The sequence below is a fragment of the Pungitius pungitius genome, chromosome 14 (genome assembly GCF_949316345.1).
Source record: "Pungitius pungitius chromosome 14, fPunPun2.1, whole genome shotgun sequence".
Classification (NCBI taxonomy): Eukaryota; Metazoa; Chordata; class Actinopteri; order Perciformes; family Gasterosteidae; genus Pungitius; species Pungitius pungitius.
Window position 1 is genome coordinate 3853009 of NC_084913.1, and position 15541 is coordinate 3868549.

The following is a 15541-nucleotide window of genomic DNA, read 5'->3' on the forward strand; positions in this document are numbered from 1 at the left end:
CAAAGCGCAGGCAATTCCCACCAACATTCCCGGTGACTCCAGTCCCAAGGAGGTGGTGATGTTCACGGCAGCACGACTCAAACGCTCTCACTTGGAGGACAGGAGGACCAGAGGACAGGAGGACAGGAGGACCAGAGGACCAGAGGACAGGAGGACAGGAGGACCAGAGGACCAGGGGACAGCCTCAGCAGCCAGCGCGCCGCTCCTTTTGCGCCTCTTTTCCCCCGCTTTTTGTTTTAACATAAACTAAAACAGATGGAATAATGTTTGCCTAAATATAATGCCGGCAGGACGAAGGTTTTTTTTTAGGAGGGGGGGGGTTGTTTCTCACTTTGGGCTGTAGCTCGCGAGGCGCTGATTGGACAACCTGAAGACATTCTGCGCAAAGTCCTACCTGGGCACAATGAGAAGGCACCCGGGGTTTGTTTCATCATTGGGAGAGAATGCCGTCTTACTGAAGTTAAGTCGCTAAATCCGGGACTTTTATTTAATTTGTTCACATTTTTAGTGGCTCTCCAGGAAAAGCAGTTACGCGATCTGAGCTTTTTTTTCTCTTTCTTTTTTTACGCGGTACTTTCAAAACGTCGCAACCGTCCAAAATGGACCGCGTCAGATTGGCCGTTTTGGTGGCTTTGACTGTTGTTGCCCTGCTGCCAATGTGTGACGGCCACAAGGACACGGCAGGTGGGAGGAAGGGGACCGCGGGGGCAGGACGGCCGAGGACTCAAGGTCACTCGCCGAGGAGACCAAGGGACGCCGCATCCTCCGCGGCGACCGGGGACGCGTCTCCGGCGACCGACGTGTCCAGGACTCTGGTCCGCGCGCCCAGGGCCACGTCGTCCCGAGGGGACGGCGGGCACAGACCCGACGCGGGGCCGCTGCGCGCCGCAGGCGCCTCCCGGGGAGACGTCCCCTCCTCGCCGCGACGCGCCGCCAGGCAACCGAGCGGCGCGCAGCACCGAACCGGAGCGAACCGCCGGCAGAGCAGCAAGCCCAACCCCGCCGGCACCAGGAGGCTCGTTGGGTAAGAGTGGCAGACAAGTGCCGGGAAGTCTGCTGCAAACATGTTTTAACTTTTGCTTTATGAGCTCTTACTTTGAAGGGGTTTTATGTGAACTGTTTTAGTGTACACCGTATAGTCCATGTGGTTGCTGTTAAGCGCGAGGCCCACTTAAGCAGAATTTCACATTTCTGTACGACAAACTCAAGAAATCATGTATCAAGACTAAAATGGCCGATGCTCTATTTAATACAAAAGCAGTGTGGAAAAGTGGGGGGAAAACACTTCATTCATAGATGTATTTTCATTGTCACGGAAGCACCTGGAAACATCAGCTGAGGCGATCAATGGGCTGATAGCGGAGGTTAAATAATAATAAATGTGTGTATTGGCTTTTGGACTCTTTATAGAGACTAAGGCAACACTGCATTGTCACCACTTGCTTTGTGTCACACTGCAGCACGTTGAAACCACTGCTTGAATGGCGTGTGCCCCACTTTGGCGCTGTTGCCTGTGGCCATGTGCCATGAGTGGTTCAACCAGAACCTCGGCTGCAGGAGAACATCTGAGAATTTGCTTAGTGATCACAAACACCTGTTTCTCCAACGGCGCTCTTCTCAAAACTGCAAAATCCCTGTTTTTTTTTTTGTGTGTGTGTGTGTCTCTGTTGAAGTCCAAACAGGAGGATGGATTGTTTCCACATTGAATCCCCTTTCTTTTGGCTAATTGAACCCTGGTGCACACAGTGCTGTTTGTTCCATTGGGACAACGCACGATACACTCACACGATAATATGGGGAGACATTTACAAAAGGGATTATTCATAAGCGCAGTTCTTTGGGAAACACACTCACCTGAGTGAGGCCCAAAGACATAAACGATGGTCCAGTGATGCACCATCACTAACGACCTCATTCCTCCCCCATGCACCTTTTAAAAGCAATGCTTCTCATAGCACAAGTCAGCCGGGCAGTTGTGCTCCTTGCCGGTTCGCATTGAAGGGGGGCCTTTCTATTTTAAAGCGGCGCATAAAGAAAATTGCTGCCTGTAGTTTTGGAGCCGCCGTGCATCCGCGCTGCCAAAAAAAACAAACCCCAGAGTCGAGCGAGAGTCGTTTTTCTTTTTCGGGGGTTTCACAGAAGCACGAAGGTGGCGTTACGCAGCCCCTCCGTCCGCGGGCATCGGCCTAAAAGTAGTCTGCGCGGGGATTTTATCGCTTTGATTCACGAGCTTCAGATGAATCATCCGCCACTTGTTGGAGAAATGACACATTTCCCCTCGGAGTTCCCGCTCGGCGTATTTACTGCCCCCCCCACCCCACCCCACCCCCGGGAGGCACTGGGTTCACTCTCCTTCACGCCCGCGTTGACGCAGTATGACTCCCCTTCTGTTTTTCGGTGCACCTGTCAGACACGTCTGTGACTCAGATAAAATACTCCACCGGAGCATATAACCAAGTGTTAACATGGCGTTATCCTCCTCTTAACCTGGGGCAGGACCCTAATTATGCTGCGTAAGGTTCTCCATTACACACATGTGTCCCTTGATGGGATTTGAATGCGACGACTGATGCCTTTTGGCACGCGCCCGGCCTGATGTGGCGCTTGATTTACGACAGAGCTTGAGCCCGCCGAGAGGGGAGAGGGGAGAGGGGAGAGGGGAGGGGGGGGGCAAAAGCGACTGCGACGCCTCGCTGTCCAATGAGCACCATCCGTCCCGTCCGTAAGGGTCAACGGGTCAACTCCTGAATCGCCGCCACGACGTCAGACGTCCACTTACCGCGACGTCTTGTGAAAACACGATGGTGGCTCTGAGGTGGTTGTTCCCCCCCCCCCCCCCCACCCCGGGTGTCTCACATCATCCCTCCAAGGCTCGGATGACTATTTGTTTTCACTCTGGACCTTGCGGGGCCCCACACTCGGATAGGGTTTCGTGACTTGCCCTGAAATCTTGATCAACCGAAATGCAATTATAGCGTAATCTCTTTAATTGTTCATACCGAGCGCATCAGAACGACTTGAAAACTGGCGTTGGTCATGGGATCAGTTTGTCAGGCGACGGGCTTGAGGCCTTCCACGCGCTCACTGTTATTTCTCTATGGATCGGTGAGAGGCCCCTTCGTTAATGAACGCTCGGGACAGCGCTGTCAGTGTCTCATTTCGACTTGTTTTTTCTTGTATTTGTCTTCCATTTCAGACCCAATGTCTGTGGGGGTCAGCAGTGCTGCTCGGGCTGGGCTTTGGCACCGGGAACCAATCGCTGCATAAAACGTGAGTAATAATAAAAAAAAAAAATTACCGAATAACCCATGTCACTATTTCAATTTTCTATATAATAACCCTAAATGCTCATACTTCATTCAGCTGCTAACGACGCTTTTAAAGTAAACATTTCTCAGACGGGGGGGGGGGGGCTTTTACAACCTCGGACACACACAGACTGAAAACCACCAGAGTTCATTTCTTCTAATGACAATCCCGACATCGCCCCCGTGAAACTTTTTCCTATGGTTTTGTTGGCCCGCGCTTTTCCTTTTTGTTTGAGATCTGCGCGTTTTAAATTGCCATCGTTTAGCAGTTAGCTCTCTATTTGACACAAGCCCTTAATTATGGGTGGAACTGCTTCTTCTTTTATTTGACCACAGCAGTGTTGGATTTCCTAACTGCCAGATAATTAAAAGAGAAATAGAAGACGTCGTCTGGGAATGAATAATTGGCCACTTATCCCCGTCTTCAACTCGTATGCAGACTGTCTTATCGTCAAGCTATTCTTAATAAAGTGCCAAATATAATACAGCAATTAAGTAAGTAAGTAAAGTAAAACGTATTTACGGGGCTCATTTTAGACATAAGTGCTTTAAAAATCCTCATACATCATGTGTTACATGTAGAAATGACTTTACTCTTCATTTGCCTTTTGCATGTTGTGTCTCACTTCACCTTTGCAACAGACCTTTGGAAGCTCCAGGCTGACAAAGCTTTTTTTTTTTTCCCTTCTTTTTTTAAAGTTTAATCTATAAATTTAACGACTGAGGTAAAAGCCACACGCCAGCTGTTATTTTCCATCCAGCAGGTAGCGAGGCAAAGCTCTACTTCTGTTTGACTTGTTTACTGTTTTCTCTGTACCTCGCTGCTAATTATGTCCCGCTCTCTCTCTTACACACACACACACACACACACACACACACACACACACACACACACACACACACACACACACACACACACACACACAGTTGCTACACATTTCTGCCAGTCGATTACACAACGAGCTGATTGGCCCCGTCAGGCCCCTAATTAGATCTGCTCCCCTCCAGGCCCTGCGCTGAAACCTCCCCCCCCCATTTCTATCAGCTAAAGGCGCACTCACCGAGGTGTAAATTGCTTCAGATGAAATACAGAACATGTGCTAAGTAACAGGTCCAACATGGCCGTGTTAAACAAGGCGCTGCATCCGTGCGGGTCAGGGATCCGTCCAGACCCATCTGGACCCTCTTACCTCCTGCCCCCTCCCCCCCCCCGCCCAGGTCTGCTCTCACCAGCTGAGTGAAGCCCCACGGCCGGCAAGGTGCCAACCCGTGTGTAGAAGACCTCCGTGGAGGAGCGCGGGCTTGAGGGGCCCAGGACGCGTCTGAAGCGCGTCGGGCGTGTTTTGGGTGAACAGCTGTGGGATCCTGACAATACGTCCTTGTTGGCTTGGCATATGAGCTCAGAGGAAGCGGATGACAGGAATTGGACCACTACTTGTCCAGGGAGTGCGTCCATGATGCGCTCCTGGACCGGGTCTCCGTGGGTCTGCTTGGTGTGTGTGTGTGTGTGTGTGTGTGTGGAGGGGGGGGGGGGGGAGGGTGCATGCGCTCTGCCCACGTCCTGCCAGCTCCGGAGTTCACTCTCGGGACTCTGGGCTTTCAGGACGGATGGTTAGCAGACTTGTTTGTGTGTGTGTGTGTGTGTCTGTGTGCGTGTCAAAGGGCATTTTGTGTGCCAAAAATAGCCAGCGTTGACTGATAGAAAGCTTTGATCCAGAACTCTGCGTTTCCACTGCCGATGTTTATTTCTCTTCCAGTTAAGTCCCTCGCTGTGACTTCACAGGTTTTAAACAACCAATACAGATTTTATTAATGGGACCCGAGGACCTTGCGAGCAGGAGCTCCCATCAAGAAAAATGGAGCATCTTGTTTACCACTCGACAATCCGAGACCATCCGAACCATCCTCGATAGCTCGCTGTGGGAATCCACAACATCCACAACAGCAATCTGTTTACAAAATACTGACTTCCTTATCCGTGGCATTAGTGTTGCTTCAGTGCAGATACAGTAACCCCTCGCCTGAGGTGTCTCATACATCACCGCGCAATTGCTGCTTTGAAGTGTGGGTTCACAACGTTTCTCGGGAGAAAATCTATCAAAAGCAAGGCCTCGTCCAGCCAGCACCTCCATCTGCTCTGAGAGGCTTCACTGTCATCAACACCAGCAGCGAGCCCAGCGTGAGAAGTACAGCAGTGATAGTGTTTGATGAATAAATATCCATTTGGAGGGAGACGTCGCCATGGAAACCCATCCAACGGTCGAGTCCGTAACAAACCGTGCGATGCTAGCGCGTCCAAAAAAGGCGGGGCGCTGGGTGTCGGCTGTAGCTCAAGCTGCCGCGACATTTGCCCCGAGCTAACGGCGGTGCACGCTAAAGTGCGGGCTACAGTGCACGCTACAGTGCAGGGTAAAGTGCGCGCTAAAGTGCAGGGTAAAGTGCAGGCTAAAGTGCGCGCTAAAGTGCGTGCTAAAGTGCACGCTAAAGTGCAGGCTAAGGTGCGCGCTAATGGGCGAATGGACTTCACCGTCGCCGTGCGTCGCAGCCCTTTTGGGGGAAAGCGTGGCGGCGAGCGCAGGCCCAGACGGAGCCCTTTCTGATTGAAAGCGCTCGCCGTCTCTGGGACAGTTGGTGAAAGGCGCATTGCTCACATGGAGGAATAAAGTGGTTCTCAGTCTCCCGAGCACTTGGTGACTGACAGAGTGCGAAGCAGTCCAGAGGAGTTTTCTCTTTTGATTGCCCTCCAGCTTTCTTTGGCCTGCTGCGGCGCTCAGGGCCTCGTCCCAACCCTAAAATAACTCATCGTGTGGAGAATCTCTCTCTCTCTCTCTCTCTTTCTTTCTCTCTGTGTCTTGCTTACCTCTCCCATCACAAGGTACCTTTACCAAACAAAATGCATCGCACGCGGCTTGTTCCTTCCTCGGCCGTGCTCCAATAAATTAATGGAACGACATCATATCCTCAGCGAATGTGTAAAATAAACCCCTTTCAGGGTATTTGTTGAATCTACATCACAGTTGATCTTGGATCTTTGGCGTTTGATCGTTTTCTTTTTGCTGCAACACGTGCGAAGCAGCTGGTAAACTAGGGAGAACACACTCACACACACACACACACACGGGTGACCGTTTTCTGATCTCCAAAAACAGTGCCCGAAACGAGCCGCGTCGCCCTCTTCCCCCTAATAGGTACAAGCCGTCTGAAGTGGACACAATGAGAGGCGTCTCCTCTCCCGATAAAGTCCGGTGCAAACGTGCAGCTGTGAATCTGAGAGGAAGCTGCAGAGTCTACGATGAATGTGAGCAGCGTCTCGCTTCTCCCTGATTTTGCAGCACTTGGGGCATTCAAACAAAGAGAAGTGTGGAAAGAGAGACCTTACGCGGTGAGAGCCATTCCCTCTGAGCGTCACTTTTACAAGTTTAGCGTTTCTGTTCTTCGCGCGTCGTGTGTAGATTTGCACAGAGTTGCACAGTTCACGGTCCAGGGGCACGACGGCTCCCCCCCCCCCCCCCCGCGGCGCAGAGTTATGGCCCATTGGACAGATCCTGTAATCAATACACACCCCCTATCGGCCCCAAAAGCCATCATTAACGTCCGGGCTGGACAAGCTGCACTCTCAGCTCCAGCTGCTGTGTCTGTTTGTAGGTTGCTATTAGGTCCTGTTCAGCCCCCCCCCTGCGCCACATGTTTTTGTAATTGCTACCATGGACGAAAGTGTGGTATGATGTACTACCAGCGTCTGGACCTCCACGTCACGTCGCGAGCTGTTATGATACGGATCATAATGAAGAAGTAAGAAGAAACTCGGCTGGAGGAAGCGGCATTAACACCACCCCCCCCCCGCCCCTTTCCACTAGACACACGTACCACCGTACATCACGACCCTCGTGCTCAAAGAGCATGTGGAAGTCGTTGTGGGGTGTGACCCTCCGGGAGGACGGGGTTTGGTGAACACCACGTCTCACACACAGTCAGATTTACAAGTTGCGCACCCCCCCGAAATCCAGATAGCATGTGGCTCATTAGGAGCTGGTGAAAAGTAGTGGCTCAGCAGGGCTAAGGTGGGTGAAGTGGATGAAACAAAACTATATAAAAATATACACATATTCGACTCATAATGGCGCATAACGTGGTCAGCTTGTAGTCCTTCCCGAGATTATTATGATTATGCTTTCATTATTTCATTATTATTTTCAGAAATGTCAAGTTACCCCCCGCCGGTAGCTCCGTTGACCTGCGTAAAGTGGGGAGATTCCTCTACATGTTTGTGTATTGTCAGATATTGGTTTCAAGTTTCCCCCTCGTTGAATGAAAGGACTGTAAAGGTTTGATGGGTTGTGTTACTCTGAGTCAAAGAGAGGGGAAAAAGTTGTGTCTCTGGTGGATTGTAATGGGCTGGAAACAAGCTCCAGGTAGGAAATTAGAGTCCAGTCGGAGAAGGGGAAGAGAGGGGGGGCATGATTTCCACACAATACACACTCACACACACACACATGCAAGCCTTAGCTCATAATGCAACCTATGATGGACAATATTTACCCCAATAAAGACCCTGGGGTTGCTTTAATATACGTACAGTATTTCAGTGCTTCAAGTCCAACTCGGTCCTCGATGACTTAGTTTTATAGTTCATATTATTACAAAAGGGATTTTTCTGGCTCCCAAATGAATGTTTTTCTTTTTTTTGTTGTAGAAGAATGGATGCTCGGAGTGGCCCTAGCCGCGAGGCCTTCACTTTGACCTTGCTGAGTTTATGTATTTTAGCTTTGACAGGACTGGAAGGAGAGGAAGAAAAAAAAACACGGTCCTCAAACTCACTTAAATATGAAGTTGAAGCTATTTTAGCGAAGCCCGAAGAAAGAACTGTTTCCATTTGGATAGTTTTAAAGTTTTATTGCTGATTGCTTCGGATCCCTGTGTTTGTTTGGAAGGTTCAAAGCTGCCAAACACAGTCTCCTACTTTCAGACGACTGGATCTGCACACAGTCTCCCCAAACTTGGCCCGGCCCGTCTTGCTCATAGTTAAGGCTGAAGTTGCAATGCCAGGAATGCTCGCCGTTTCTCCTCTTTTATTTCCGACGGATTCCCTTTTAAAAATTTTTTTTATTATTACTCTCGCGAAGCAATAATTGCGGCACATTATTATTTTTTTAGATGGAATGTGAGCCAATTAGTTTTAATGATGTGCGATACGAATCTGCATGACAGCAATTACCACGACAATGCAACCCCCCCCCCCCCCCCCCCCCCCCCGAGGCTACGCAGACGGGCCCTCGGGGCGGCGACGGGGAGCGACCCCCCGCCGCGGGGCTTCACGTGCGGGAAATGTTCGCCCCCCCCCCCTCGAGTCACTGACCCGTCTCCTCCGGCGTGGTGCAAAAGGGCCGGACGTCGAGCCCCCCCCCCCCCCTGGTTTGTTTAAAGAAGGCAGCTTTCGCACGGCTCTTTTTCCCCCCACCGCGCCGGCGCAACGTGACGGGAATCCGCGGCCCGTTTGGCGCACGCCGCTTCGTCCCGGAGCTTGAAGTTGACCAGACTCCGGACGAGGCGGTGGCACCGGTCCAGCCTGTACTCCGCTCGGTTGATGGATCTTTCTCCCATTTCGTCCCGCCACGGAAAATTCGGCTCACATACCGAGTTACACAGTTAACCGGAACCGCGTTTTTCGTCAAGAAAAAGAAAAGGGGCAGATTAAACAAAATGCTTGAGCAAATTGCTGTTTCTAAATACAATTTGCTTCGGCGTAAAGCAGAAGATTCAATTTGTGCGTTTCTCTCGCTGTGGTCTCTCAGTGGCCTTTCAAACAGCATCTAACGGTTAAAACACAACACGATTTGGCTTTTCTCTGTGGACTCTGGAAATCGAAAAAACCTCCACCCCCCGTTCCCCTCGTGTCTGTCAAAAAGAAACACAGTTGGGAGGTGGCAGGTAGGTGGCAGGTAGGCGGCAGGTAGGCGGCAGGTAGGCGGCAGGAAGGCGGCAGGAAGGCGGCAGGTAGGCCGTCGCTCGACAGCCGACCCTCCGTCCGCGTCCACAGCATCCCGCGGCCCTGTCGGCGGGGCCGCTCGTTTGCGGTTTTAACGTCTGAGGACGTAAGTGTCGCAAATCCACGAGTGCCGTCTGTGCGCATTCACCCCTTCATCCTTTCAGCGCGGCGAGCCGCTTCGGCTGATTTTCCCGTGAAGTACGGCGGTGCATTTCTTTGATGAAGTGTCGGCTCTTTGCAGTTGGCCTTCAGTTTTTCCCATTCGCTCATGTTTTTATGACCTCTTACTTTTATGACCTTTTCAAGCTTCCTGTGCTGGAGTGAGAGCGCATGCTGATTCCGATTCGAGCTCGCTGACGAGAGAAACACCGGCGGCACCGAGCCGCGATCCCGCAGTAGAGACTTTACCTCGCGCAAGAAACTGCGTGAGGATTTAATGCGAGTGATCGCAGGGCAGTTAAACACTGGAGGGGAATTGAACATGACAGGGGCTCTCCGCCGAGGGAAGGAAAAGTGAAACTAATGGCTCCATGATTGAATCAGTTTAAAGTGGGCCCCGGGTTTTGGGGGCACGTGCTCGAACTTGACCCCGGCGAAAAACTCCATCTGAGCTCTCTCTCCCTCTCTCTCTCCCCCTCTCTCGCCCCAGCTGACTGCCAGCCGCCCTGCCAGAACCGCGGCTCCTGCAGCCGGCCGCAGACCTGCGTGTGCCGCTCGGGCTTCCAGGGGCCGCGCTGCGAGGAGGTGACTCCGGAGCAGGTGTACGTCCGCGACGGAGGCGCCCTGCGGCGCGTTCAACCGGGGAGCAACCCGTTCCAGAAAGACCAACCGCGGAGGAGGCCCTCGGAGAGGCCGGCCGCCGCCGCCAAGGTCCTGACCCCGCGACCCGCGACCACCAGGCAGCCCGTGTAAGTGAAGCCAGGAGGAGCCTCGTTGCTTTGACAAATGCAGATGGGTCAACAAATTTAAAGAGAAATCTAACGCCAACTTTAAATTACGGCCTGGTCCAAACCCGTTTTAGCCGGTGGACGTCAGCAGCCGCCTTGCTAGCGGCTAACACGCTAGCCGGCTTGCTAGCGGCTGACACGCTAGCAAGCCGGCTTTTGACGCCAAAATGAGTCAGATTGAACGGAATGTCCCACCCTCCTTCTTACTCGTTTTGTTACCTCAGTAAACATTGTGAACTCATGGTCTCAATCCAGAAGTTTCAATGTCTTAATGATTATTTTAATTTAATGAAGTACAGTCACGTTCAGAGTAAAATAGGAAAGCGAGCAGGGTGTCGATATGAACCTTTCCATTAAAGCGCACCGCCACCGCCCTGTGTCCGCTAGTTGCATTAAAGCGGTGATCATCGCACATTCAGAAAAGTATTTTTCATTATTTTATACCGTATTTTGAGGCTTTTGTGGCTCTCTCTAATTTGTTTTTGCCACCACGGAGGCTGACATGAAAATAAATGGACATAGTGCGCTATTAGAATTGATTTGCACACTCTTGAAACAACAGTAGTTCATTAAGCTCCTGCTCCGCGCTGGTTGTGTTTACTTTTGCAATAAATCAAACCAGACTCCCGGGTTCACAGGTTAAATCTTTAATACACCCAAAGCTAAACAAATAAGCATTTTTCTGCCATTCGCTGCCATGCTTGAAAAGGTATTATGGTAAATCTGTGAGACGTAGGAAAACGTAACATGATTTAGCCGACAGGAGCATTAACCCATGAAAACAGAGCCGGGGGACTATATTTTCTTTAGCTTTTCCCTTTCTTCTTAGATTTCTTGGAATAACTGTGACTATAATGTATCCCACTAGTAATTGCTCCGACGAAGGCCTCTCTCGGCGAAACTCTCCAAAGGCCGCCAATCAGACGGCCTTAATGGCCCCTCGGCTTGTTGACCATCCGACTCGTTTTAGTTCCACCCGTTTGGGGTGAGTAACGTCGGTTCGGTTTGACTTAACGCATTCGCGCTTCGCCATCACGTGCGTTGAAAGGCGGTAATTGTTTTCCCCCCCTCGAGAGGGTTCTGACGGATCTCTGTCAGTCTTTACAGACTTTCAGAATCCTTCCCAGCGCTTTGGATTCAGAGTGGTTTTTTTTCCTAATCTGCCCCACGGGGCGGGTCGAAGGGCCATGACTTGTCTGTGCGCTGAGGTCATCGCTCGCTGGCGTTTTACATGTCCTCCTTGCCAAAACAATTATGTTGCATTTATCGTTAATCTGCCAACCCACGCGAGGCGCTCATGCACTGCACAGTTGCGACGCATGTGTTTCGTCCCTGTTCTTGACTCACGGGACATTTCTGCGTCCTGAGTCACGGATCCGGGGGGAGGAGGGGGGGACACAGATCTAAAGAGACGAGGGTCGCCCGTGGCCGGAGGCAGACAGCGCCCCCTGAGTCACACACCCTCCTGCTTTGGCTAAGAGGGGGGGGGGGCACTTGGAGCCCTTTACCTCGGGCGGGCTGGAATTTCCGAGGCATGCGGCTCGGCCTAATCTCATTATTTGTTCTTGTGATCCACGGATTTTTGAAATCAGAAGAACGAAATAAAAGCTTTTGCCAAAATAGCGAAATGTCATCCGTTAAACATTATTTTCAAATAACCGTTTGAATGCTCGACCTTTCTCTCTCTTCGTGGCACTTGGCGGGCGGGCCACTCGTGTAACTCACGTTTGAAGCTGGAATGTTTTGCATTTTCTCGGCACGGAGAGATGTTTTAAGGGGCGGAACAGTGTTCCTCCAGGAGGAGTGATGTGGATGCAACGCTCGGCTTCAGATGTCAGACTGAGCTTCCAGCAAAGCGAGGCCTAATTGAGGAGGAGCGGGGGGGGGGGAGCACGGACGGACGGACGGCTCGTGTTGGTCTTGCCCCCACGAGCACACTGAGGGAGCAGAGACGAGCATCTGCAGCTGCATGTTCCTCCTCCGGAGAAGGTGTGAGGTAGTATATATGTCTTTCTTGGAGCGGACTCGGCCCTGTTATGTCAGCGGCACCCCGTTACTGACCCGGGGCCTGTCAAGGGGCGCCAAGAACAAGAAGTAGTGCGGGGAGGGGGGGGGCGGGGGAGGAACGAGACGGACAAGGAGGGAGGGAACAAAAACAACGATAATGAGAGAAAGCGTCACATGGAGAGAGAGAGAGAAAGTGAGCGAGGTGAGGAATCCAGTCTGAAATCACCGTCACCACCGGGGTCACAGCTGGGAAACAATAGTTGTATTTAATTTAATTCAACACCTCAATCTGACGGGGGGGCTAGACTTTGGCTTTTCAAAGAAGGGTGTTGAGCAACCACGGATATGGTTTGATTAAACTCTCCGCTCAACATTGAGAGTCAAACATTAAGGCCATGGCGTCTGTCCCGTGTGGGCACATCTGCCTCCTGAAACGCTGTTTTAGAGAATAAACTGTTTCCCCCCGAATAGTCTGAACAACTGAATGAATCCGGCACATTTAGTGAGCGACGGCCTGGAATAGAAGTCACGTAGCGATGGACAAAACACACCAGGAGCCGGTCTAGGACTTCCTGCACACCTCTCCTCGGACCTGTCCCTGTCAGCACCAGACCCCCGTAGTGATCACAGCGAGTCCAGTCAGCCCAAGGGTGGGGTGTGGGGGGGGGGGGGGGGGTTCTGTGCAGGAAGCAGAGCAGGGCGTCTCTCTGTGTCAGATGATGGTCCTCAGGACAGCTGGCCGCAGCTACCTGGAGAGCTACTGTACCACGAGTGGAAGGTTTAACGGGAGGCGAGGAGGAAGAGGAGGAAGAGGAGGAGGAGGAGGAATTAGTCGAGCTTGCAGTCAGAGTTTTGATTGAAGTTCTGTTGGAAGACAAAGGCGGAGGAGAAGTTCCGCTCCGACGTCCCAACTGGAAAACGTAACGATGGCGATTCCAGCGAGTTCCCCCCCCGATGTCTCGGCCCGTTTAAAGCAGTCGGTTCTGACGCTTGCTTCGGGGGATGATTACATATTCGGTGACACCCAGTAACACACTGCCGTGTTGCGGAAAAACACTCGGGGACACGCAGCCCAAAAACGCCCCCCCCCCCCCCCCCCCGAGAGGGCGGCGCCTTACGGCTTCCTCTGCATCGACGCTGCCTTCATCCCAGCTGCTTCCCCCCCCCCCCGAGTGACTGACGGCGCTGGCAGCTGCGTGGCACGTTGCCTCCCCACCGACCCCCCCTCCCGTTTCTCAGAGGAAACTGCGGCCCGAGCGCCGGCTGCCGTCCTCACAGGAGAATCTGTACCTGATGAAGCGATACCGACAGGACGGGTCCAGAAACGTCCTCCTTGAAGGCGCGTTTGAAGCAGAGAAGTCGGAGGGGTCAAAGTGCAGTGCTAATTCCCACAGGTTGGGTGTGTGAGCGGAGCTTCATCTCGCTTCCACACCAGGCACATGACGGAGTGTCTGCGATCCGCGTGTGGGGAGACTGGGATTCAAGCTTGAGCGAGGGTCATGCAAACTGGTTTTCTGCTTGGGGATCGCAGGCGTGTTGGTGTTTGCTTTTGGTCCAGCGAGCCCTTTCCCCCTGTGTCTTTGCACTCTTGATGGGATTAGGACGGGGGCTTTCCGGGGGAGGACGCCTGGACCTCCTCTGCAACCTTTTGTTTTTTTGTAGTTTTGAGGGCCGAATATCGTGTACCTCTGTGCTACCGTGGGCCAGCAGGTCAAGTGGCGACTTTGTCCTCAGGTGAACTCTCCATTTTTTTTTTTTTTTTTGCATAACAAATGATAGTAGCGAATCAAAAAGTTTGGTAATTAGCGTTGCCGGGAAGAGTTTTGTGTGTTTCTTTCCTGCTAAACGGAGCCAAACGAGTCCCATGAGGGTTTGGCCGCCTGCTAGGCCTGGGGGGGAACAAAGGGCCATAGAGAACTCAGCGTGGGACAGATATGTCTTCCTCTCCCTGCGTTCCCCCCCCGGTTCTCCAAAGCCCGGTTCTCAAAAAAAGGCAGGCTCTCGCTCTCTCCCCCCCCCCCCCCCCACCCCCGGGCCACGGTGCCAGCAGACAGCAGGCCAAGTGCTTCTCGTCGGGGCGGGGCTGCGTGCAGGCGCAGCTGTCGTGAGGCGCGGATGCTGTACAGCACAGTCATAAAAAAGAGGCACGTCCACGGCGGCATGCGCTCCGGAGGCGGGGGCAGATGCAGGCGGTGTCCGCGTTTCAGACCAGTGCAAATATTCCCATAATCACCTCTGTCGCTGGGAAACCCTCCTCGGCATATGGTCGGCGCGCTCTGGCACGTGACGGCTGGGCTGGCGTACGGGCACGGGGCCTCAGTCGGCACCGTTTAATGGCTCCCCCCCCCCCGCCGCCCCGCCATGTGGCGTTCCACCGAGTGAAACGGTCCGAGCAGCTACAACAAAACCGGAGAATATGGACGAGCCCCCCCCCCTCGGCTCACCGCGTCTCGGTTTTTGCATTTCGATTCCGGCCTCCTGAACCACAGCAACCACGCCGCTTCGCTTCGGGGCCTTTCTGGAAAAAGCCCACATCGCGAATGCCGAGGTGCCCCCCCTGCTGCCCCCCCCCCCCCCCCAGGAGAGGAAAAGGAAACCGTTTATTTCACAGCCCGTGGCCTGTGATGGAGTAGACGGCAGTAGACATAGGGTCTGAAAAACCTCAATGAGGTCAAGTTTACAGAGAATCTATTTTCATGCAGGCGGGGGGAGGGAAGTAAAAGCTACAAAACCAAGTGCAACTTGACCGACCATTTGTCTGTGTAGCCCTCGATCCAAATACTAGTCTTTGCTAAATACGTTTTAAGGACCTTTGCTGCCTTCAAATCTGCAACAGGCCCAGTTGTTATAGACCTTTTAGCCTCATCAAAGCCTTCTGAGTCAACCCAACCCCACTGCAGTTCATCTCACCCGGGCCTCCGGCTGCCACTCGCCATCCAGACATTACCAGAACATTTTTTTAATCCGGCCCTCAGCGCCTGGTGCGACAAATCCTCAGACACACCCAGGGTTTATCCAGAGGGGAGATATCCTGCCGGGACCAACAATTATCCAAGTCGTAACGACTGGAGATGTTATCAGGGATCGACTGGGGCCTAATTGCTCACTGATGTTTGGCCGCATGCAGCTTTACGTGCATGAGAAGAACCGTGTCTCTGTTTTTGCGCTTATCAATAAAAACGCTGCATGTGTTTTCCAGAGTGTTTTCCTGTTGGTACCAGGACGCATCGCACCACTGGCGCTGCCATTAGTCCGAAATATCAATAACCCTTTTCCTGGATCCTTACAGAAAA

At 52.5% G+C, this 15541-nt stretch overlaps 1 protein-coding gene across 1 annotated transcript in view; it reads left to right on the top strand.

Annotated features, from left to right (window-relative positions):
• Positions 1 to 15541, top strand: part of LOC119228153 (latent-transforming growth factor beta-binding protein 2-like) — a 51983-nt gene continuing 36442 nt past the window's right edge. The window contains exons 1-3 of the mRNA XM_037487531.2: positions 1 to 1024; positions 3197 to 3270; positions 9944 to 10202. Coding sequence (XP_037343428.2) covers positions 600 to 1024; positions 3197 to 3270; positions 9944 to 10202 — 758 coding nt within the window. The 5' untranslated portion in view covers positions 1 to 599. The remainder of the gene's footprint in view (positions 1025 to 3196; positions 3271 to 9943; positions 10203 to 15541) is intronic.